Source organism: Prionailurus viverrinus, chromosome A2 (assembly GCF_022837055.1).
Source record: "Prionailurus viverrinus isolate Anna chromosome A2, UM_Priviv_1.0, whole genome shotgun sequence".
In the NCBI taxonomy this organism is placed as follows: domain Eukaryota; kingdom Metazoa; phylum Chordata; class Mammalia; order Carnivora; family Felidae; genus Prionailurus; species Prionailurus viverrinus.
In genome coordinates, this window is record NC_062562.1 from 2,260,852 (window position 1) to 2,285,054 (window position 24,203).

Genomic DNA, 24,203 nt, shown 5'->3' on the forward strand with positions numbered 1-24,203 from the left:
GGGTTTTACAGAAGTCCAGCCCCGTGGGAGGTGGGCCGGCCATGCCGTTCTTACCTTGCTCCTCGGCATCCAGGGGCTGGAAGACATCCCCCAGCTCCTTCAGCTCGTCCCGGAGTGTCGCGAAGCTCGTGGGTCCTTCATGGCCGCGCGCGGTGGCCACGTGCCCCGCATCCTCCCTGCCCAGGGTGGCCCCCTGGGGACGTGTTGCTTCAGCGGTGGCTTCCCGGACAAGGTCCAGGCCTGCACCAAGTGTGTCCGGGGCGCTGGATACTCCGGGGGACAGAGCTTCCCCTCCTTTGCGGGGGGCACTGGAGCTGGTGAGTCCGCCCCACGCAGGGTCCCGGGTGCCAGGTAACCAGTTCTGGATGGTGCCGAGACCAGTCTGCACTGCCCCCTTGGCCACGTTCCCTGCCCCTGTCACCCCAGCGGACACTGTGTCTTTGGTGCCTGTGACAATATTCTTGGTGATGTCCAGGCCGGTCTGGACGGTGCCCTTGGCCACGCCCAGTGCGCCTGTGAGCCCAGTAGATAGGGTGTCCTTGGTGCCCGTCAGGACAGTCTTTGAAGTGTCCAGGCCGGTCTGGACAGTGCCCATGGCCATGTTCACTGCCCCTGTCACCCCAGCGGACACGGTGTCTTTGGTGCCTGTGACAATATTCTTGGTGGTTTCCAGGCCGGTCTGGACGGTGCCCTTGGCCACACCCAGTGCGCCTGTGAGCCCAGTAGATAGGGTGTCCTTGGTGCCCGTCAGGACGGTCTTTGAAGTGTCCAGGCCGGTCTGGACAGTGCCCTTGGCCATGTTCACTGCCCCTGTCACCCCAGCGGACACGGTGTCTTTGGTGCCTGTGACAATATTCTTGGTGGTTTCCAGGCCGGTCTGGACGGTGCCCTTGGCCATGCCCAGTGCACCTGTGAGCCCAGTAGATAGGGTGTCCTTGGTGCCTGTGACAATATTCCTGGTGGTGTCCAGGCCGGTCTGGACGGTGCCCTTGGCCATGTTCACTGCCCCTGTCACCCCAGCGGACACGGTGTCTTTGGTGCCTGTGACAATATTCTTGGTGGTGTCCAGGCCGGTCTGGACGGTGCCCTTGGCCACGTCCAGTGCGCCTGTGAGCCCAGTAGATAGGGTGTCCTTGGTGCCTGTGACAATATTCTTGGTGGTGTCCAGGCCGGTCTGGACGGTGCCCTTGGCCATGCCCAGTGCACCTGTGAGCCCAGTAGATAGGGTGTCCTTGGTGCCCGTCAGGACGGTCTTTGAAGTGTCCAGGCCGGTCTGGACAGCCCCTTTGGCCACATTCATGGCTCCAGTCACCCCACTGCACACGGTGTCCTTGGTGCCCGTCAGGACGGTCTTTGAAGTGTCCAGGCCGGTCTGGACCGTGCCCTTGGCCATGCCCAGTGCGCCTGTGAGCCCAGTAGATAGGGTGTCCTTGGTGCCCGTCAGGACGGTCTTTGAAGTGTCCAGGCCGGTCTGGACGGTGCCCTTGGCCATGGTCACTGCCCCTGTCACCCCAGCGGACACGGTGTCTTTGGTGCCTGTGACAATATTCTTGGTGGTGTCCAGGCCGGTCTGGACCGTGCCCTTGGCCATGCCCAGTGCGCCTGTGAGCCCAGTAGATAGGGTGTCCTTGGTGCCCGTCAGGACGGTCTTTGAAGTGTCCAGGCCGGTCTGGACAGCCCCTTTGGCCACATTCATGGCTCCAGTCACCCCACTGCACACGGTGTCCTTGGTGCCCGTCAGGACGGTCTTTGAAGTGTCCAGGCCGGTCTGGACGGTGCCCTTGGCCATGGTCACTGCCCCTGTCACCCCAGCGGACACGGTGTCTTTGGTGCCTGTGACAATATTCTTGGTGGTGTCCAGGCCGGTCTGGACCGTGCCCTTGGCCATGCCCAGTGCACCTGTGAGCCCAGTAGATAGGGTGTCCTTGGTGCCCGTCAGGACGGTCTTTGAAGTGTCCAGGCCGGTCTGGACAGCCCCTTTGGCCACATTCATGGCTCCAGTCACCCCACTGCACACGGTGTCCTTGGTGCCCGTCAGGACAGCCTTGGTGGTGTCCAGGCCAGTCTGGACGGTGCCCTTGGCCACGTTCATTGCCCCTGAGAGCCCCGTGGACACGGTGTCTTTGGTGCCTGTGACAATATTCCTGGTGGTGTCCAGGCCGGTCTGGACGGTGCCCTTGGCCATGCCCAGTGCACCTGTGAGCCCAGTAGATAGGGTGTCCTTGGTGCCCGTCAGGACGGTCTTTGAAGTGTCCAGGCCGGTCTGGACAGCCCCTTTGGCCACATTCATGGCTCCAGTCACCCCACTGCACACGGTGTCCTTGGTGCCCGTCAGGACGGTCTTTGAAGTGTCCAGGCCGGTCTGGACCGTGCCCTTGGCCATACCCAGTGCACCTGTGAGCCCAGTAGATAGGGTGTCCTTGGTGCCCGTCAGGACAGTCTTTGAAGTGTCCAGGCCGGTCTGGACGGTGCCCTTGGCCATGGTCACTGCCCCTGTCACCCCAGCGGACACGGTGTCTTTGGTGCCTGTGACAATATTCTTGGTGGTGTCCAGGCCGGTCTGGACCGTGCCCTTGGCCATGCCCAGTGCACCTGTGAGCCCAGTAGATAGGGTGTCCTTGGTGCCCGTCAGGACGGTCTTTGAAGTGTCCAGGCCGGTCTGGACAGCCCCTTTGGCCACATTCATGGCTCCAGTCACCCCACTGCACACGGTGTCCTTGGTGCCCGTCAGGACGGTCTTTGAAGTGTCCAGGCCGGTCTGGACGGTGCCCTTGGCCATGGTCACTGCCCCTGTCACCCCAGCGGACACGGTGTCTTTGGTTCCTGTGACAATATTCTTGGTGGTGTCCAGGCCGGTCTGGACCGTGCCCTTGGCCATGCCCAGTGCGCCTGTGAGCCCAGTAGATAGGGTGTCCTTGGTGCCCGTCAGGACGGTCTTTGAAGTGTCCAGGCCGGTCTGGACAGCCCCTTTGGCCACATTCATGGCTCCAGTCATCCCACTGCACACGGTGTCCTTGGTGCCCGTCAGGACAGCCTTGGTGGTGTCCAGGCCAGTCTGGACGGTGCCCTTGGCCACGTTCATTGCCCCTGAGAGCCCCGTGGACACGGTGTCTTTGGTGCCTGTGACAATATTCCTGGTGGTGTCCAGGCCGGTCTGGACGGTGCCCTTGGCCATGTTCACTGCCCCTGAGAGCCCCGTGGACACAGTGTCCTTGGTACCCATCAGGATGGTCTTTGAAGTGTCCAGGCCGGTCTGGACGGTGCCCTTGGCCATGGTCACTGCCCCTGTCACCCCAGCGGACACGGTGTCTTTGGTGCCTGTGACAATATTCTTGGTGGCGTCCAGGCCGGTCTGGACCGTGCCCTTGGCCATGCCCAGTGCACCTGTGAGCCCAGTAGATAGGGTGTCCTTGGTGCCCGTCAGGACGGTCTTTGAAGTGTCCAGGCCGGTCTGGACAGCCCCTTTGGCCACATTCATGGCTCCAGTCACCCCACTGCACACGGTGTCCTTGGTGCCTGTCAGGACGGTCTTCGAAGTGTCCAGGCCGGTCTGGACCGTGCCCTTAGCCACACCCACTGCCCCTGTGACGCCACTGGCCACAGTCTCCTTGGCACCTGAGAGGGCAGACCGGGTCATGCCCAGGCCTCCGTGCATCACACCTTTAGCTGTGTCCACCACGCTGGCCATCCCGGAGGAGATGGTGTCCTTGGTCTTACTCATCTTGGAGCTCACCAGGTCCTTTGCCCCAGAAGTCATCTGGTAAGAAAGGACACGCGTGGTCAAGAGGAGAGCCCGAGGCGCTCCGCACCCCAGACTTCAGCCAGCCTGGTCCCTCGCGTGCATTAGGGCGAAGGACCGTCACCCAGAGAGTCTGCCCGTCGCCTCCCACCTGTACCTACTCTGCTCTCACACTGTCATCCAGCCATGGCCTTCCAGGGCCCGGCCTTCGCGAGCTCTGTCACAGCGCTGGGTGGCGCCCCTGATTGAATAGATCCCCACTGCCAGCGGCTGGTCCCCACACCTCCAGAACCTCTGCCAAAGTCCCCTGGCCTTGGGCTCAGTGACGGTTGCTGGGTGACATAGTTGGTTCGTCTTGCCTACTCTTCAAAGGGCAGTTTCTCTCATCTGGTCAAACTAACAAAGGGTTGTGGTGGCCTGAGTCGCCACCACTCGCTTTCAACCACAAGCGTGCTGTTTTTAATCCAGAGCTTCTTAACCGGGGTGATTCTACCCTCCGGGGGACCCTGGGTGGCGTCTGCGGACATCTGTGGTCGCCACGACTCGGGGACAGGGTGCCCCAGGCGTCGAGCGAGCAGGGCACAGGGATGCCGTGCAATCCCCCCCCGCAGTGCCCAGGACGCGCCACAACCAGGAGGGATCTGGCCGCAAACGGCCACGATGCTGAGATGGAGGGAGCCCCGAAATTTTGTTCTTACCTCTGCCCACCTGCTACCCTGCCTCGTTTCAAGGGGGCACTTGGGCTGTGTGCCTGCAGAGACCTGAGTTCGAATCTCAGCCCTCCGCCCCCTCCCTAGCCCCCCGCTGTGTGACCTCAGGCAAGACACATCCCCTCTGAGCTGTTTGGCTGAAGCCCGGTGACTAACACAACGCCTCCTTCAAGGATTGGGGAGGAAGGGAGTCAAGGTGCCTGAAGCACTTTGCAGGAGACTGAGACTAAGACGGGGAGGGAACAGGGTGTGGCCTTGGCTGTCCCGGTCTGTTGTAATCTGGGCCAGAAGGGCCACTGGTGTTCCTCGTTCCTTGAGCTGAGGGCAGAGGGGAGTGGAGTAAGACTGCAGGGGGGCGGGGGGTGGGGTGGGCGGGTGGCGCCTGGGTGGCCCAGTCCGTGAAGGGTCCGACTTCGGCTCAGGTCACGATTTCGCAGTTCGTGATTTCGAGCCCCGAATCGGGATCGGCACTGACGGTGCAGAGCCTGCTTGGGATTCTCTCTCTCTCCCTCTCTCTCTGCCCTTCCCCCACTCTCACTCGCGCTCTCTCTCAACATAAATAAGTAAACTTTAAAGAAAAATAAAAAAGACTCCAGGATGGGCGCTTAGGCGTGCCCAGTGAAGCAGTCCTAACAGGGCTGTGGCGCCCTGCTGTGGCCCTTAGCGGTCGCGCATCAGTCACTCCGTCTGGCCCAGCCTTGGGGACGTGATAGCGAGGGGAGAGCCCCGTTCATCTGAGATGGATGGAAGGTGCAGGAAGGTTCCCTAGCCGCGCCTGGCTGTGTGACCTTCAGCAAGCGGCTCGGCTTCTCTGTGCTTTTTGGCTGTCGTGTGGGGTACTCTCGCTCCCTTCCTCGCGGGGCAGGTTCACCAGTAAGCGGCACACAGAAAGCACGCAGCCCCAAGCCTGGCGTGCGCTGAGGTGCCAGTGTTTCCGGCCCCTTATTGCTAGAGCGGGAGGCCGTGCGCAGCCTTGCCGCGCCGGGCAGGGGGGCGGTGGTCAGCATTGCACACATTTTGCAGAGGTGGACACGGAAGCTCAGAGGGGAGACTACTCCTGGAATCCCACAGCAGGACGCACTGGGGTGTCTGCCCTCCCCTTGGCCTACGACAACCCCCTCAGAAGGCAGGAACCGAAACCTCCCCAGAAGGAGGCGGAGGCCATCAGGCCTCAGGTCCACCAGCCCCTCTCACCTTCTCCGAAGGCGGCGGCTGCTTCTCCCCGCCGGCCGTCTGCTCCAGGTTGGTGGCTGCTGTGGGCACAGGAGCTGGTCAGGCAACCAGGAAGGGCGAGGGACGTGGGCTGGCATCAGCCAACGGGCCCGGGGCCCGTTGCGTAATTGGTGGGCACAGCCTGAAAGGTCAGGAATGTCCCAGCCGCCCTGCCAGGGACAGCAGGAGGTGACATCGACAACCAGTGACTGAGCCCTGCCGGAGGCTCCCCTGGAGCCCTGGGGCTTTGGGCTGCTGGTACGGGAGTTCTCTGGAGTTTTCTACGCCCGGGTCCCGGGCGCTGGACACTCACCCCGGAGGGGACCCCAGGAAGGGTATTAAGGGCCCCGCCCCAGCCGCAGCTGCCTGTCTGGCCTGGGTATGTGGGGCAGGAGTCACTGCCCTGGGGCGCTGGGCGCAGAGTGAGCGAGCAAGCTTCGAGGCCCACGCTCCCCTGCATCAGCCCCGCTGAGCAAATGGAGGATAGAGAGTCCCCCGCTCCCTCCCCCCCAGCCCCTGCCGCCAAGGCTATGTGACCCCAGGGAAGCCAGCCCCCTTTGCTGGGAACCAGGATGGGAACCTTCAGTGAGCTCAGACACGGGGAGCGCCCAGTCCCTGGTGCATCAGAAATGGGGTGGGATGCAGGGGAGGGGTTGAGAGACAGGCTGTGTCCACACCCTCGCTGTTGCTGCCCTATTTAGGCCTCAGTTTCCCCCATCTGGTGCCACCTGGGCACGCCAGCCTGGAGTGTCTGTTGAGGTGATGCCGGCACGTGTGAACCCCCACTCCCCCCACAAATGATCAAAAGTCCCTGCTCGGGGATGTTTATTCCCGGGACCCGCCTCTAGAGCCGCCCCCCCCCCCACGGAGATGTCCACTCACCCTGAGCCTGGGGCTGCGGGGATGCACCCGCAGGGTCGGCGACCGGCCGGACCTCTCTCGCAGAACTGTGGGCGCTGGCCACGAGGTTCCGGGCAGAACTGAAGCCAGGCAGGGACCCCAAGAAACTTCCCAGGGTCTACACGGGGCAGGGGGGAAGCGTTAGCAGGGCCAGGCTCTGGCAGGGTGGGGGGAATGCCTTGGACAGCACTGGGTTCCTGCATCCCCTCGGGCCCTTCATCCTGGGTAGACCCCAGGAGGGTGTCTTAGCCTCTCTGAGTCTCAGTTTCTTTGCCTGGGCCACGGGCAGAGTCGGCCTGCCTCCCATAGACAGAGGAAAAGTTCATCCTCCGGGTCTCCAGAGGCCTTTTCCCTCCACGGCCCCCCCATTTCACGGGTGGGGAAACTGAGGCCCAGAGAGGGGCCATGGCTGTTTCCAGATCACATGGGTAGAGAAGGAGCTGAGGGTTGCTTGTGTCCCCCCCCGCTCCCCCCACCCTTCAGCTTGGGACCGGAGGGGACAGTTGGTACCATGGCTCGCAGAGCCTTCCCACCCCACCCTTCCCAGGCCCTCCGGACCCCGGTACCGTGAAGGTCACCTTCCCAAGGTTCCCGGGGGTCCCCAGGTCCTGGCAGGGATCTCCCCCACCGCACCTCCCCTCACCTTGCCCTTGGGTTTGGGAGGATCCCGGCCTCCTTCATCTTGGGCAGACATAGTAATATTCTGAGCAGCTGGAAAGGGGCGGAGAGGGTGTGTGAATCGGGGGGCTCCCGGGCCTCCTGCCGCACCCCTCCCGTGCCGGCCACACCCCTCCGGCCCAGCCTCACCCTGGCGTTGCTCACCTGGGGTGCGTGAGGGTCCCTCAGAGCCACAGGCGGTGCAGCTGGGGGCTGGCTCTGCTCTCGGCTACCAGGCCTTATAGGGTCTGGGGCAGGCCCAGGCCCGGCCGGCAGAGGCAGGCGGCCAGCGGGCCGGGGGAGGGCCTTGGGCGGTCACGTGCAGCCTGCCCAGCCCTGCGTGGGCCCCGGGCCCAGGACCTTTCCCCTGCTATCCGCACCGGGCGGCCTCTGCCCACGGCACGCCCCCCCACCCCCGGCAAGGCCGAGGGATTTGCGGACCATCCCCTGCCCCCAAGGCACTGCCCACATGCTGTCTCGGCCTCCGGTTTCCACCCACGAAGTACACTTCAGAGCTCTGCTCTGCCGCGACCCCTTGGCCAGTTACCATCCACCGGCCTCAGGTTCCTCTTCCAGACGCCCTCCCCGTGGCCCGCGGGGTCCTGCTTTCTGCCTGCCCTCCCCTCCTCCAGCTCTCTCCCCCTCGCCCGCTCTCCTCCAGCCACGCGGGACTCCTCACGGTTCCTCCAGCACGCCAGGCATGGTGCTGCCCCGGGACCTTTGCACATGCTGTTCTCGCTACCCGGCGAGCCCTTCCCCACAACGCACAGCTCCCCTCCCTCAGGCCTGTTTCACTCCGAGCTACGTCTCCTGCGGCAGAAATGTACCTGGCACACGGTCAGCCTGTAAGGGACGTTTGGCTGGATGGGCCAGCTCATAGGATAGTTCCGAGTGTGAAATGTGGTCAAGCATGGGACCTGTTTACCCCAGTGCCGGGTACCGAGCAGGGACTCAACAAACGTGAGCTTCGCATCGCCCGGGCGGGGAGAGAGGAGCCCGGTCTCGCCTGAGCAGGGAGGGGATGCGTCACTCTCCGGGAGGGACTTCCCTTGATAAATTAGGGCCAAAATGCGGATGGATACAGAGTGCCGAAAGAACAGGGGGATCCTGGCAGTGAGATGCCGGCCTGGTGGGCTTGGGACAACCCAGGGTGGCTTCCTGGAGGAGGCATCCTGGGCCGGAGACCACAGAGCCAGGAAGTGGCAGGGACAGGATTCAAACCCAGACCCAGAGCCTGTGTACAGGGTGGGCTGACGGTGAGTAGGGGCACAGGCCAGCAGAGAAGTGACCTCTGTCCCCGAGCTAAGTCTCCCCCCTGCCCGCTCCTGGGACAGGGGCCCCAGCTGCACGCTGGTGGAGACCCAGTTGGCCGTTCTGGGCGCTGAGCTGGGAGGAGGGAGGGTTCAGACACAGCCCGATGACCCCCAGGTCATCTCCTTGGAGCAATCGCGTGTTTACCAAACAGTTGGGGAACAAAAGGCGGACGTCCCCCAAACTCTGTCCTCCCAGCCAACGCTTCCCAAAGGTGGCAGGGGAGGCGGGAACCCCTGGGTGGGCCCCTCCCCTTCCCACAGGGCCGCCGCGGCACAACGATGGCGGAGAAACCCAGCAAAGACCATCAAAGTGCCCGTAAACACCGCCCCCCTCTGCCCACAGCCCCCCAAGCCTCTGCCCTCCCTGGGGGAAAACCTGAGTCCTCCTCCCGCCCCTGGCCCCATCACCTCCCTGTCCTCCCCTCTTCCCTTTCTCCCCTTGACTCACTCTGCTGCAAACACACGGGCCTCCTCACTGTTCCTCCAACACACTCGGCCCGCTGCTGCCCCAGGACCTTTGCACCGGTGGTGCCCCCTGCCTGGAACGCTCCTTGGTCTTTGCTTCTATCTCACCTCCTCAGACAAGTCTTCTTGGCCCCTTCGTCCCCTGTTAAAAAATATACACCCCTCCTCCTGCCCTCACACGCTCCCCATCCCTCAGCCCTGTTAGGTTTTTCATCACCTACTAACACCAAGACGATTTCCGTCTGTTTCTTGTTTATCGTCTGTCTCTCCCACTGTATTGTGGGGTCCCCGAGGGCAGGATTCGTATCTGGTTTGCTCCCTGCCGGGCACAGCTCAGCAAGGGAAGGAGCTTGCCCACCCAGGCGTAGGCAAGGCTGAGACTCGACCCCAGGACCTTATCTACTGCTCCACCCACTCCCAGACTCACCTCGACCCATTATCTTTCTCTCCCCACTCTGTTCCTGTCAGACTGATTCCCCCACTGCCGTGCCTCTGCCTGAGCCCTTCCCTCTGCCAAAATGCCCTTCCTGGGTGCCACTCTGCCCATCCTCACCTAGCCTGGCCCTCCGGGAGCCCCCAGCCTCACCAGGGGAAGAGAAGGCAAGGTTGCCTGTGGCTCCAAGTGCAGGTGGAGGGGGCTTGGAGTCCCAAGAAGGTGAACTGTCAGAGCTAGGCCCCTGGGGTGGAGTGAGGGAGAGCTTCCTGGAGGCGGCGGCATTGGAGCTGGGGCTACCACATGGACGAGTCCGAGAGACGGGTGGGAGGGTGGGAGGGCACGGCCTCAGCAGAGGAGTTTGGATATTTGGTCTGAGGGTGACTGGGAGCCATGGAGGTTTCTACGCAGGGGCAGGGAAGCGAATCCGGCCGGTGGGAAGTGGTCCGACCTCCCAGAACCGCCCCTGGGCCAGGTCCTAGGGAAGCCAGGGGCCACCCTGACCTCACCACATCAGACCGTGGTTTCCTAACACCCCACCCGGCCACAGGGGAGTCTCGGGGGCGGCTGAGAATTCGGTGAAAGGATGGGAGGGCCCCCAGGAGACTGGCCTGTGGCCCTTCCCCCACCTTGGTCTGCCCCATCCGGACCAGTGCGGCTGGAGGAATCGCAGCATGATGAGCCCCCGCAGGCCCGGGGAGGAGTTATCACTCCTTTCAAACCTTGAACCCTGGCTTGGGCCTTGCGGCCCCACACGCCTGAGGCCCCCCGCACCCTGGAACCAACACCCACCCCGACCTGAACGGAGGCCATAGGCCTTTGGACAACACAAAGCACCTTTATTCTGGAGCGTGGACCCCAAAGGGCAAATCAGTGGATCCAGTAGGCCCAGCGGACGAAGCTGGATATTCTCAGGGACTCCCCCCTCCCCCCACCCCGCCCCGTCCAGGATGTACAAGCTGGGGGTTGGAGGGAGGGTGCCTACTTTTCCGAACCCCCAGACGGCCGCTGGGCAAACTGTGTTTCTTTGGGGAGTTTTGATCCGCTGTTTTGGGGGGTGCAGGGGCGGGGACCACAGACAGAGGCACCCAGCTTGGGGCAAATGAGACCTGAATTGGGCTCCAGTCCCCCTGTGTCCAAGGGAAAGAGTGGGGAGCGTCTGAGATCAGTGAAGCCGGTCTAGGCGTCTGAATTTAGCCCCCCACCCCCACCGCGCACCTGGGCCAAGGCCACCGCGCAGTCCGTTAGTGCATATTCATGGCCACTAGGGGGCAGCGGGGACCTGGGGGGGGGGGGCAGGGCGACCTCCCCCTTGCGGCCTGTTAGTGCACGTGCATGGCCACTAGGGGGCAGCAGGGACCTCGGGGTGGTGGTGGGGGGGAGGGTGCAGGGCGACCTCCCGAGGGCCGCGCCTGCTGCCCCGTGGCCCCATCTGGTCAGAAGTCCAGCTCTGGCATCAGGGTGTGCTTGGCGCGGCTGGGGGGCGTGGGTTCCTCCTTGGAAGTGTCGTCTGGGAGGGCTGGCCCGTCCCCGTGATCGGCTTCCCAGGCTCTCTGCTGGGCCGGCCAGTCCAGGTGAGCCCAGCGGGGGTCAGGGCCCCCCACGACCTCGTCCACCAGAGCCTCCAAGTCAGGCGGGGGCGCGGGCCGCTCCACGAGGATGGGCGCGAAGGGCCCCACCAGCCAGGGCAGCGGCACGGCCTGCACCACCAGCTCCAGGAGCTCGTCCACGCAGGCGTGGGCCCGGGCCACGCTGCCCCGGCCCTCGGCCAGGGCGGCCGCCGGCACATCGCCGAAGCAGCGGGCGTCGGCGAACGCGGACTGCAGGGCGTCCACGCTGCGCCGCACCTCGGCCACCTTCTCCTGGGCGCTGGGGGGCAGGCCCCGCACGCTGGTCTCCAGCGCGTCCATTGTGCCCTGCAGCTCCCGCATCAGACTCCGGGACAGGACCAGCGTCTCCAGCTCTGCCTGCGGGGGAGGGGAGGGGCCTCAGCGTCCCCGACGGGCGCGCGCCCCCCCAGGACCAGCGCCCTGCCTCAGTTTCCCCACAGGGCACCCCGTAGGACCATCCGGCCAGCTTCCCCGTGGACACTCCAAACCGCTGACCTCAGCCCTTGGTTTGAGACGGCTGGAGCCCGGCCCCACCCCTCCCCCCCTCCCGGCCACCCTGGATAGATCCAGAACGCCCCCTCGCACCCCCCCCCCCCGCCCACCCTCTCGCCGCCACCCTACCTGGCTGCGGCGACGGCCGTTTTCTGGGGAGCGCTGGCTCCAGTCCTCCCAGAGCTCCTGCACCTTCCCAGGGCGGGCGGGGGCAGTGGGTGTGGCCCCACCCTGCATGAGGTTGATCTGAGGGGACAGGGGCGGGGGTGGAGCTGAGGATCCGGGGGCTCGGGGGAGCCAGGACCCTAGCGTGGATCTGGTCTCGATAACCATGTAGAGAACATTCTTCCCTGCAACCTTCCCCTGCTGATCCAGCCTGGCCAACCGGCCCGTTCTCTCCTCTGCTCTTGGCCAGACGCCGTCGCTCAGACTCACTTCGGCCACGCTGGCCGGTGGGCTGGCTGCACTCCTCCCTCCGCCCCACACCCCTGCCTGGCTCATTCCAGTGTTTCCGAGCGGACGGAAGTCTTCCCTCCCTGCCTCCTGGCTGGGCAGATGCCCCAGCGCCTGGTATGTTTTTTCATCATGACCTTCATTCCCCTGCTGCGCTTTGAGCGTCCTGAAGGGGCCACTGTGCCTTCGGTGCCCAGGACGGGGCAGGTATTAGAAGACAGGAATTGTGGTCCATCTGTACTCTGGGGTATTGTTCAGCCTTAAAAAGGAAGCCCGTTCTGACACCCGACCTTGAGGACATGGTGTTCAGGGATAGAAACCCACTCGGGCGCTCATCGGCGCCCTCTGGTGGCCGCTGCGGGGACGACAGCCTGGGACCCGGACGGAGCTGGGGGACCAGGTGCCGCTTGGGGGGCTGGGCCTGGGGATGAGGAAGGGGAAGGGGACCTGTGGGCGGAGCCAGCATCCCGGCTGAGGTGCCTGGTGTGGGTGCGACAGGCGGGAAGTCGAGACCTGACCCCCCCCCCCAGGTGAATGGAGGTTCAGATGCGGGAGCAGGTTGGGGGTGTCTGACGTCATCAAGCTGAGCCAAGCGGGAGCTCCCGCGGGCCCCTGGGTGGCTCCGTGGATTAAGCTCTGACTTCCGCTCAGGTCACGATCTCCCGGTTTGTGAGTTCGAGCCCCGCCTGGGGCTCTGCGCTGAGCGTGCAGAGCTTGCTTGGGATTCTCTCTCTCCCTCCTCCCCTCCCCTGCTCATGTTTTCTCTCTCTCAAAATAAATACAGTTAAAAAAAAAAAGTGGGGGCTCCGTGTTCCTTTGGAGCAGGGAGGGACACACAGTGAGGGCAGAGACTTGAACCTAAAGCTGGGGTGGATCGGGATTGGTGGCAGGAAAGCCAAGGGAGGGGTGTTTTCTTTCTCTCCTGAACTACTTTACCTATAAATTCCAGCTCCTACTGGCTCTCCCGCCACTGAAGCCCCTTCCTGTCTCCCCAGGCCGAACCTCGACCCCCCTGAGCCTCCCCAGACCCATGTGCCCTCTCCACCCCAGCCTTGAACACACCGGGCTGGAGGCAGCTGAGCCCGGCTTTGCCTCCCCCGTCAGACCAGCTCAGGACCAGGTCCCCAGCTGGCACTCGATCCACGCCCACTGGCCGGCATCACGGGGAGGGAGTGAACAGAAGGATCTCACCAACTCCAGTGTCTCCTGCAGCTGGGCCAGCGTGTCCTGGGCGTGGTGTTTCTTCTGCCTCAGTTTCCCCAGAGAGTGTTCATACGCCAGGTGGCGGAGCCGCGCCGACAGGGAGCCCAGGCGCACAAAATAGCCCTGTCGTCTCCTCTGCTCCTCCACGGACCCCACTTCCGGGCCCTCGGCCTCCGCTGCCAGGGCCGCTGGAGGACGGGACGGGGGGATGGGGGTCAGCGTGGCCGCCCCCTCCACGTCTGCTCACCCTCCTTGTGCGTTGACGAGCCCGCGGGCTCCCAAATTTATAGTTTTCCTTTAGGCGCCTCAACTCATTTCCCCAAACCCTATGACGTAGGCACTGCTATTAGCCCCATTTACAGATGAGGAACACTGAGGCAAGGGACGATGAAGCCCCACAGTCTGCAAGAGGCAGACCTGCGATTCCAACCCAGACACTCTTAGCCCCTCTATGAAACGGTCTGTTAAGAATATACTATGGGGAGCTGGGTGGCTCAGCTGCGTAAGCGTCCGACTCTTGACTTTGGCTCAGGTCATGATCTCATGGTTTGTGAGTTCGAGCCCCGTGTCGGGCTCCGCGCTGATGGTGAGGCGCCTGCTTGGGATTCTCTCTCTCCCTCTCTCTGCCCCTCCCCCATTCTCTCTCTCTCTCTCTCAAAATAAACTTTTAAAAAATCCAAAAAAAAAAAGGGTATACTACAAACGCTTGGCACACAGTAGGTGCCTCATAAATGCCTCAAAGCCTTTCTGCAGAGGAGGGAGTGCATCGACATGTTCTTCTAGCCCCCCTAAAGCAGGGGTTGAGAGAAGTCAGATCGTCTCTGGGGTCAGAAACAAGATGTAGAAAGCTGGAGAATGCTGTTTTTTTGTTTTGCTTTTTTAAGATTTTTTCTTTTTTTTTAAAGTAATCTCTACCCCCAACGTGTGGCTCGAACTTACAAACCCAAGATCAAGAGTCACGTGCTCCACTGACTGAGCCAGCCTGGAGCCCTGTGACAATGGCAGGGCTACGGGAACCGTATAAAGGGGCAGATGCCGTTCAGCCCAAGTGTTTAGTTTTTGAGGACCAGCCACAAATCAGGATTTATAGGGCAAAATCTGATTGTTAAATGCACACGATGCACTAAAGCATTTTAAAGGCACTGCTTAGGCCAGTGTGACCATCGGAAGGGACACCAGTTTGAGACCGGGGCCCTCAAGTCTGTAAGCCCCGTACAGCCCTAGAGTCTGCGTGGTCTGCTTTCTCGTAGGGGGTGGGGCGGGGGGCCGTGGGAATGCCCGGGGGGCTCAGGCCTGGGCTCCAGCCCCGTGTGGTTCCTCCTGAACTGCTGTGTGGCCCTGGGCAAGTCCCGGGCTTCTCTGATCCGTAACCTCTGGGGATGGGGAGTGGGCAGGAGGATTCGGGGGCAGGGTGGGCGCGAGCCGGGCTCACCGAGCTCGTCCTCGGTCATGGGCAGGAAGTGGTCCACCAGCTCCTCCGACTTGCCCAGCACGACATCCACGGCGTGGCTCACGGAGCGCTTCAGGTCCACACTCCAGCGGCGGCTCTGCCGGGCCAGGCCCACCACGCCCGTCACACTGCTGGCCACCGTGTCCTTGGCCGAGGTCACCACCTGCTGAGAGGGGTCCCCTTCCAGGTTTGGGCTCCCTTCCCTTCCCTTCCCTTCCCTTCCCTTCCCTTCCCCCAGCTCCTTGGGGCTGGGTGCCCAGGGTCCCTGGCCCTTCCTGGCTCTGGGACTCAGTTTCCCCTCTAAAACATGGAGGAAATAAAAGTTCTCCCTTACAGGGTCATTGAAGGCGTTACCAGCACCACCTGGCACATGTTAAGTGCTCAGTAAACTCGGGTGCTGTTTATTATCATTACTTTGGGGTTTTTTTTCAATTTCATTATTCTATTCTATTCTATTCTATTCTATTCTATTCTATTCTATTCTATTTTTAAATGTAATTTATTGTCAAATTGGCTTCCATACAACACCCAGTGCTCATCCCAACAGGTGCCCTCAATGCCTGTCACCCCTTTCGCCTCTCCCCCGCCCCGGGTGGTGATTATTTCAATCTGGCTGGTGCAGTCCCGACCGGTCCGGTCCCGGAGGAGGTTACCCTGCTCCTTCCCACCCCCAGCCCCCTCTGGGTCCCCACGGCACCGTCTCCGAAGGTTGCTGGAGAAAGGGCAACTTCTCTTCCAGCTTGTCCAGACCCCTGCAGGCGAGATTGTTCACGGAGGCCACTGGAGGGGGGAGAGTCAGGGAGTGAGGGAGGGACACGTAGGGGGAGGCAGAGGGAGGCCCGGGCCACCCTGGGAGGGGCTGGGGACCCTTAGGGTGTGGGTGGGTCACCAGGCCGGGCCCCACCTGCGCTTCCCTCCCCGCCTCAGCCCTGCCACCCGGCTGCTGCCAGCACCAAGGTGACTCCTCGCCCAGGGCGGGCTCAGATGCCCCAGAGAGCAGGCTCAAGGTCACGCATACTGGCTGAGAAGGAGGCGGGGGAGGCCTCGAGCGGAGGAGGTGACCCCCTTCCTGGGTCAGACGTGAGGCCAAGGGTCTTGTGCCCCCCACCCCTCTGTCAGGTTGGACCCCTCAGCTGATCACAGGAGTCCGGGGAGGGGGGGGATGTGGGGCTCAGGACACGCAGAGGCAAGGACAGAGAGGCAGATGGGGAGGGAGATACCTGAGGAACGTCAGGCCACGAGGGAGGGCGTCAGGACACAGAATGAGGGGGCCACAAGCAGACAGCTAAGGGTGGAGGTCCAGGAGATCAAAGGCAGGACCCAGGGGCGCGGTGGCGGGGAGGGGGGGTGCTCACGCTGGGGCTGCAGGTGGCTCAGGAGCGGCTGGGCGTGGTCCAGGGCACGGGCGGTCAGGTCACACACGCAGTGCTCGGCCAGGCGGCAGGCGGAGCCCAGCAGCGGGTGCCTGTCCTTAGCGGCACTGTAAGCCTCCAAGACGGCGGTGCACGTGGTCCTGACCAGGGGCAGGGCCACCACGCGCTGCACCACGTTCTGCGGGGACGGGTGGCATCAGAGGGGCCCGAGGGGGTGCGGGGAGCTCGGCCGCCCCTCGGTCCGCTGCCCTTCTCTGGGCCGGGTTGAGGGGCGAGCGGAGCAAGCGGGTGGGGGGGGGGCTGCACGCTTCGCTTGGGGCTCCGGCCTCCCCATCTGTAAAATGGGGAGATTCAAGGAGCCGACGTGCGCGAAGCGCTTGGAACGGGGACCGGTGCAGAGCACGTGCTGTGATCGCTGTCACTCGTGCTGCTGCCGTTGAGAGTGCCGAGACGGTGGGCACAGAGACAGACCCGGGCAGAGACCCTGAGGTGGGGGAGGGGAGCCGGGTGTGGCTGCAGAGATGCTCCCCGCCCCGGGCCTCGCCGCGCCCCCCCCCCCCCGGGAGGTGGGTAGCGTGTGCCAGCAGCCCTCCCCCGCAAGGTCCAGCAAGGATGGGCATGGGAGGGGGCCCCTGGCCCGAAACTGTCGCGGGAGGGACGGTCCCCCCACCCCTCCCTGTGGCCCTGTCCTCGGGAGGGGCGGCCCCTCACCTGCCTGTCTTGCTCCCACAGGCTGTCTCTGGGGGGCCGCACAGGCTCATCTTCTGACATGTCGGCTGCAGACATCCTGAGGGGCAGGGCCGAGTGAGAGGGCCTTCCAGGCCTTGGGCTCTGTCCCGCTGGGCAAAGTATTGTTCCCTCCTGGAACCTCCGTTTCCTCAAAACAGAGTTATGATACTACCCTTCCTCGCAGCGTCGTGAGGGACACGGACACTGGATGCACAGGGCTCTGCACACACTGGGTGCACACGGAGAGCCTCTGGCAAGGTGGGGACATTGCAGGGGTTCAAAGCATGGGCTCTGGAGAGAGAAAGACTGGGGTTCACATCCTGCCGTTACCTGCTGTGTGACTTTGGGCAAGTGCCTTCCCCTCTCTGAGCTCTTTCCTCTTCCGCAAAGGAGAAGAGGCCCCTCTTACCCCTGCGCACCCCCCAGCTCCCCCTCACCGGACAGAACTGCACAAGCAGCCCCCCGCAGGGGCGGAGGTGGTAGCTGCGGGATCCCAATAAACCTAAGGATTGACAGGGAAACTGAGGCACCCAGAGGTGAGGTCCATGCTGCTTCCAGGACCACACATCTGAGCAGGCTCAGAGTGGGGAGTTCGACCCGAGACTCCCCGCTCGCTCGAAGTTCTTCCCCTCTCCCCACCCTGTGCCCTCAGGGCCCTGGTCGCCGCTCAACTGGGTCCTGAGCTTTAGCCAACTGGGCCAAGGGTCTCGGCCACCTGCTCCAGCCCTTCACCCCCCGCCCCTGTCACGCCGCTGGATCCTCTCCCGCCCACCCGATCAGGAGCCCCCAACCTGCGGGGTCCTCCCGGACGCCCCCACGTGGCACTCACCCGGGCGCGCGCAGCCACAGCCCCCGGACGCCGCCGCCGACCCCCGACTAGGGCTCCAGGCTCCGCCCACCGCCGGCCCCGCCCGCCTTATAGCCTCTTGGAGGAGGGGGTGGGGCCTTCCCTACTGCCCAATGGGGAGAGGCCGTGTGGAGGCGTGGCCCGGGGGCGGGGCTCCAGCGACCCAGCCCACCCGCCCACCTCCCTGCGCTTCCTTGGGGTTCTCGCAGGCGCTCCGCGGTTGTCACGGTAACTTGGGCGACGCTGGAGGCCCCAGGATTGGACTACTTCCGTTGGCCAGGTTTGGCCACCCGTCACCCTGCCGTTGCCACGCAGACGGTGGAGGGCGATCACAGCGCCCACCCCGTCGCTGAGGAGTGACTTTGGGCAAGTCTTCAAGGCGTTTTTATTTAGAAAAATCTGCCGTGGAACTCAGCCAGGATTCTGGCCCGCCCGTTCCCTCGGATCCCCATTTCACAGATGAGCAAATTGAGGGATCCGATTCAAACCCCTCTCTGCCAGACTCCAGGCCCCTCCCTGGCTTTCGTCATCATACCTGGAATGACCACCAACGACCCTCCTTCCAGGGAGCTGACAACACTGGGCATGTCCCCCCCCCCCCCGAACACCCAGGGGTCCCCCAAGTCTGACTCAGGCTCCAGCATGCCCAGCACTGTGTCGGCAGGTGGCTCAAGGTTGCGAGTTGGGAGAACACAGCCTTCAGCTTTGCCCAGCCTGCTCAGGCCTGCCCTGGGTGGCTCTCCCCCTAGGTTGTCACCGGCCAGCATGATGAATTGTTTGGAGACCTGAAGCATCCAGTTTAATTTAAACCTTCCCCGGGACACAGCTGTGGCAGGAATCCACCGGTCAAATGACACTCTGGGCAACGGTCAGGGTTTTATTTGGAGTTAAGTCCTGGATGGGGGGAGGGAGAGGGGAAGCCACAGGCCATCATATCCCAACTGCAATCCCTTTAGAAGCTCTAGAAGCTTGTGTCCTGCGCCCCCAGGCCCTGGGTCTCTCCTCTTTCTTCATTCCTTCCCCTTCATCCTGGAGACCTAGGAAGTCAACTTGGGAGATGCTTGTAACACTGAATTCCAGTACCCCCAGTCCCTTTCCACAGTTATTTATTAACCCCTCCGTTCTGACCCCAAACTGAGTGATGCTGGCTAGAAGGCACCCCAGCCCCAGGCCCTGCATTCGGAGAGCCCCTCAAAGTGGGGGAGACGGAGCCAGACAGAGACAACCCCAGTGTGGCCAGGGCTGGGCCGGAGGGAGGCCGTGCAGGCTAGGGGCGCCTGGAGGCCAAGAGATCCGGAAAACAGGGAAAGGCTTTCTTGGGAGAGGGTACCGGGAGGCCAGAGAGCCCAAGATGTGTTTGGGGAAGCACGGGCCAGGCGGGTCCAGCCAGCAGCTCTGGAAAGCTGGAGGTGAATTCTTTGCCAAGTAGCAAGCAGCGTGCTCCCAGGCCTGTCTGCCCAGCCCAGCCCCAGGCCTCAGTGGGACTCAGCTGCAACCAGGAGATTCCGGCCCTTCCAGGCTTCAGGCCCAGCGCAGCGCGTCGCGTTCCGAGAGAACATCTTGTCTTTGTTGGCCACAAGCCACCTGTAGAGGTCTTCCAGGTTCCCATCACAGATCCAGGGGTTACCAGAGACGTCAAAGCCATCCTTCATGTCCCGGGTGGGCTGCCCCAGGGATGCCCAGAGCCCCTTAGGCGCGCCGGTAAGCAAGTTGTTGGACAGATCCAGGAAGTCCAGCTGCCGCAGACCCTGGAGGGCGCCCGCTGCCACGGTGGCCAGCTTGTTGTCATTCAGGAAAAGGTAGCGGAGGTCTGGCTGGGGTGCCAGGAGCCCCTCGTCAAGCACCTGCAGTCCGTTGCCTTCCAGATGCAGCCTTTCTAACCGCAGGGGGCCTTTCAGAAGGTCTGGGGGCAAAGCCTTCAACTGGTTATTGCTGAGGTCAAGGATGCGCAGGGAGGTGACGTTGGCCAACAGCCCCGGGGGCAGGGTCTGGAGGCGGTTTTCGGAAAGGTCCAGATGCCGCAGGGCTTTCAGGCCGAGCAGCCACGAGGGCTCCAGAGCCTCCAGCTGGTTTTCCTTCAGCACCAGGGTGTGGAGAGCAGCCAAGGCCTGGAAGAGGCCGGGGGGCAGGCGGGCCAGGCGGTTGCGGGTTAGATCCAGCACCTGAAGCAGAGGTGCGGGCAGCAGGAACTTGGGCGAGAGGCTCTCCAGCTGGTTGCTGGACAGGTGCAGTTCCTGGAGGCGAGCGAGGCCCCCGAGGGTGTCGTCTGGCAGCCGCGTGAGGTTGAAGAACTCCACCACCAGGTAGACGGTGTCGGCCGGGAAGCGGCGGGGGATTTGGGCAGGGGGGTGGCAGGAGACGGAGCTGCCGTTGACCGCATGGGACACCACGCAGGCGGCACGGTTGGGGGTGACCTCCTGGGCGGAGGCCGCAGACAGCAGCAGCAGGAGCAGCGTTCTAGAAAGCCGGGAGTCCAGGCCTCCGGGGCTGCGGGCAACGACAGAAGAGACACCCGGCTGGGTGAGAACGTCCCCAGAATCAGCCAGCCCGTTCCTGTCTACCACCTGGGACCATGCCACCGCACTGGTCCCCGGGACGAGTGCAGTCACCCCCTGTTCCTCTCCTCGCTTCCACCCTCACCCCTCACGGCTGCCAGAGGTAGCTGTTGTTCCAGAGAGAATCCGAACTCTCTGAAGACTGCGTTTCTCTGACCCATAAGTGTTACCCCTCCCCATTGCCAGCCTTGCCCCAACGGGTTGTCCATTATTTACAGTCACATGTGCTAATTCCTTCTGCTCTAGCTTGTTTTCTGGGTCATTTCTTACCTCCCCGGCTCCATATGGTGAAGGCCAGGGCAGCAAACTCCTACTTGTCCTGCAAAGCCCCGCCTCCGATGCTCCCTTGCCCGTGAAACTTTCTCCGACTTTCCCAAGTTGTCCCCTCTGGGAAACTTTCTGCCCTTTCTGCCCAGCGCCGGCCAAACAAGGTTACTTGCTGTGTCCAGCTCTATCTCGCTCCAAAGTGCTCGAGGGCAACCCAGGGCTCCAAAGGGAACCCTGAACACGGAAAGCGCATCCAGCTTTGTGCAGATCGGAGCAGGCATTTGGCCCTGGGGTGGGGTGGTTTACAGGCGGCACCATAATCCTCCCAGGGCTGGGCTTCTGCCCCTCGCGGTCCCTCCAGCAGGCCTCTGGTGGGGTGTTGGTCGGGAGGCGTTGGTGGGCCTCCCGCTCTCTGCGTGGCCCGTGGAGCACTGCCGTAGCAAGTGTGAGTGACAGCGAGTCTGTCCACAGTTAGAGCCTGTCGCTCTGTTCCAGCCCGTGGGTCTACATCTCGCCCCGTGACCTCCGTGCATCAGATGGAACTGCCTGGAATCCAGCTCTGCCCACCATGGGCAGGCTGGGGGGACTCACCTGTGCTTCCGCTGTGGCCTCCGAGAAGACATGACGGCCTCCCCTTTTTCCATCTGGGCTCGCTCAGCCCGGTGAGGTAGCCTTATACCTGCCTGGACTGGGGGCAGGGCCGCCCGCCCCAGGGAAGTCCCCACCCACGTCCCGTTCCCGTTAGTGGCTGGACCTGAGCCAGGCAAGGGAAGGGGGGTGGTCAGAATTGCAAAATTGCTTCCTGGCAGGGGAGGGCCGTGCTCCCTTCTCCGCCTGCTTTTACCTGGTGTTTCATCCCCCTGACTCCTGCTTTTGGGGGGGTGGGTACTCCCAGAGTCTCTGGGGCTGAATCCTCACTCCCCCCCACGCCAGGAATCAAGGGTCACGTTTGCAAGGCTCCGTTCCTGGGCGGGGGAGGGACAGCTCTCTAAGCAAGAGCTAGTCTTTGCAATAAATCTAAGCAACCAGGAAGTTCAATGGAAGGAACAAAGAGGACTTGTCTTGAATTCATGACATATTGTTGTTGACCTTTTTTCTAAATGAAATAATTTCTGGGTGTTTTGTTTTGTTTTGTTAATAGTAAGAGAGAGCGTGCAAGCAGGAGTGAGGGGCAGAGGGAGGGAGGGAGAGAGAGAGAGAGAGAGAGAGAGAACCCCAAGTAGGCTCTACACTCATCACAGAGCCTGACGGGGGGCTCAATCCCACAACCGTGAGAGCATGACCTGAGTCAAAGTCAAGAGTCGGACGTTCAACCGACTGAGCCACCCAGGCGCCCCCAAGTGAAATAATTTCTAAAAAATAGAATTCAAAAGGGAGTGATGCCTAAAGTCTCCACAGTCTTCAAACAATGGCCAGGGAGGGACTAAATCATGCTCCGGCTCCCAGCTCTATAGAAACTGCTCTGTTTTGTGATCTTAGGCGAGCGGCTTAACTTTTCTTGGCCTCGGCTTCCACATCCGTGAAGTGGAACTCAAGTCTCCAAGGGCCCCTTCTGCTCTTTCTTTCTTCATCCGAAGGCTAATGAGCTATTTGTTTGGGGTCTCCCTCATTCCCTAATAAATGCATCCGGAAGCTACAAATGTGCCTTTGAGAACTGCTTTGGCTGCATCTCACGGGTTTGGTTACTCAGCGCTTTCATTCTTGTTGGGTTCTAAACATTCAGCTGTGATGTGTTAACTTTACATGCACCTCGACTTTGGTCACGCCTGGCCATGGCCCAGTCTCTCCACAGACCAATCTCTGAAGAGTTTTGTCTCGAGCCGCGAGAATGAATTTGAGTTCTGTCTTGTGGGCACACAGATTCAGAGACATACGTGCAAGCTGACCGTGACAGGCGTAGAGAAAGACGGGTGAACACCCTCATGAATACACAGATACAGATACAACACAGAGACACAGACAAAGCAGGACAGAATAACAGACCCGTTGAGATGGACACACAAAAACAGATATGCACAAAATAGACAAAGGACCCGAATAATAGTTTCCCGAGGGGGACGGACACGCAGATGGTCAACAGGTACATGAAAGGTTCTCAGCCTCACTCATCCGCAGGGAAATGTAAATCAAAACCACAATGAGATACCACCTCACACCTGTCAGAATGGCTAGTATCAAAAAGACAGAAGGGGCGCCTGGGTGGCTCATTCGATTAAGCATCCGATTTTGGCTCAGGTCATGATCTGTGGGTTCGAGCCCCGCATGGGGCTCTGTGCTCACTGCTCGGAGCCTGGAGCCTGCCTCGGATTCCGTGTCTCCCTCTCTCTCTCTGTTCCTCCCCTGCTTGCACTCTGTCTCTCTCTCTCTCTCTCTCTCAAAAATAAATAAACATTAAAAAACTTCTTTAAAATAAAAAAAAAAAAAACTAGAAACAGAGTAGAATGGCGGCTGCCTGGAGCTGGGGGTGCAGGAAATGGGGAGATGTGGGTCTAAGGGTACAAATGCATGGTTACAAACTGAGTACATCCAGGAGTTGTAACGTACAGCCCGGTGACTATCATTAACGTTACTGTATTACATACTTGAAAATTGCTAAGAGAGTAGATCTTTTGTTTTTTTTAATTTTATTTATTTTGAGAGAGTGGGGGAGGGGCAGAGAGAGGGAGAGAGAGAATCCCAAGCAGGCTCTGCGCTGGCAGCAAAGAGCCCAACTCAGGGCTGGATTCCACGGACCTTGAGATCATGACCTGAGCTGAAGTCAAGAGTTGGACGCTTAACAGACTGAGCCACCCAGGCGCCCGGTGGGTGAGTAGATCTTAAATGGTCCCATCACACACACACACACACACACACACACACACACACACACACAGAAGTACCTGAAATAATGGATGTGTTAACCTTTCATGGTGCGATATTGGCATGTATCAAACATCTGAAACTTACACAATGTTGTAGGTCAAACCTCTCACGCGTCCAGGAGAAGCTAGGCGATGTCCTCCCGGTGTTTTGCATTTGTTTACTAGGCTAACGGTCTCCTCTGGGACAAGGGGGAGCCAGATCTGACTCGACCACTGCTCCACCCCCAGAGCCCAGCACACAGTAGGTGCTTCATCGGAAGCGGGCGGGAAGGAAGGGGTGTGAACCCTAAAGGCAAAATGCTACAGAGATCTCTCAACGTGCAATCAGAGCCCGCCCCTGCTTCAAAGCCTCGGGTGGTTCCCTGTCCCACTTAAACTCCATCAGGCCGGGGGGAGGAGGATGGGGAGTTAATGTGTAATGGAGGCAGGGTTTTAGTTTGGAAAAGATGAGAAAGTTCTGGAGATGGATGGTGGGGATGGGTGCCCAACAGTGTGAACGGACCTCATGCCACTGACCTGTGCACTTAAAAAAATTTTTTTTTTAATGTTTACTTTTGAGAGAGAGAGAGAGAGAGAGAGACAGAGCATAAGCAGGGGAGGGGCGGAGAGAGAGGGAGACACAGAATCCCAAGCAGGCTCCAGGCTCTGAGCTGCCAGCATGGAGCCCGGCGCGGGGCTCGGACCCACGGACCTTGAGATCATGACCGGAGGCCAAATCAGATGCTTAACCAACTGAGCCACCTGGTCGCCCCCGAACTGCCATGGTGCATTTGAATTCATGTGGATTTATGTGGATTTTGCCACAATAAAAACATTTTTTTACGCTCCTGATCTGTGGGGCCCTGCCTGCCCCTAGCCCTGGCCCTCCTCTCCCTCCTGATCTGCACCTGCTCCTGCCGCCTCCCCTCCCGGGGCCGCTGTGGCCACCTTGCCC

The 24,203-nt window shown here is 61.6% G+C and overlaps 3 protein-coding genes across 7 annotated transcripts in view; all 3 read right to left on the reverse strand.

The window, feature by feature from the left end:
• PLIN4 (perilipin 4) overlaps positions 1–7,585 on the reverse strand; it is an 11,517-nt gene extending 3,932 nt beyond the window's left edge. For 2 of the 5 annotated variants that reach the window (XR_007150388.1, XM_047850248.1), the window contains exons 1-5: positions 7,384–7,585; positions 7,205–7,272; positions 6,544–6,679; positions 5,644–5,702; positions 55–3,757 (exon numbers count right to left, since the gene is read on the reverse strand). Coding sequence is in view for 4 of the 5 variants with exons in the window: in XM_047850248.1 (XP_047706204.1) it covers positions 55–3,757; positions 5,644–5,702; positions 6,544–6,679; positions 7,205–7,255 (3,949 nt within the window). In the remaining variant the exon portion in view is untranslated. The remainder of the gene's footprint in view (positions 1–54; positions 3,758–5,643; positions 5,703–6,543; positions 6,680–7,204; positions 7,273–7,383) is intronic. The other 3 variants (XM_047850252.1, XM_047850250.1, XM_047850249.1) reach the window with 3 other exon arrangements.
• Positions 7,586–10,299: 2,714 nt separating this feature from the next.
• PLIN5 (perilipin 5) lies at positions 10,300–17,624 on the reverse strand. The gene is made up of 8 exons (XM_047850264.1): positions 17,569–17,624; positions 16,722–16,797; positions 15,993–16,188; positions 15,335–15,417; positions 14,620–14,800; positions 13,176–13,375; positions 11,661–11,777; positions 10,300–11,396 (listed from the first exon to the last, which is right to left on the reverse strand). The coding sequence occupies exons 2-8, from the start codon at positions 16,794–16,796 to the stop codon at positions 10,866–10,868; spliced, it is 1,383 nt and encodes a 460-aa protein (XP_047706220.1). The 5' UTR covers position 16,797; positions 17,569–17,624; the 3' UTR covers positions 10,300–10,865.
• Positions 17,625–17,954: 330 nt separating this feature from the next.
• LRG1 (leucine rich alpha-2-glycoprotein 1) lies at positions 17,955–21,133 on the reverse strand. The gene is made up of 2 exons (XM_047850265.1): positions 21,000–21,133; positions 17,955–20,073 (listed from the first exon to the last, which is right to left on the reverse strand). Exons 1-2 carry the CDS (start codon positions 21,050–21,052, stop codon positions 19,062–19,064), a joined length of 1,065 nt encoding a protein of 354 aa, XP_047706221.1. The 5' UTR covers positions 21,053–21,133; the 3' UTR covers positions 17,955–19,061.
• Between the last annotated feature and the right edge of the window lie 3,070 nt (positions 21,134–24,203).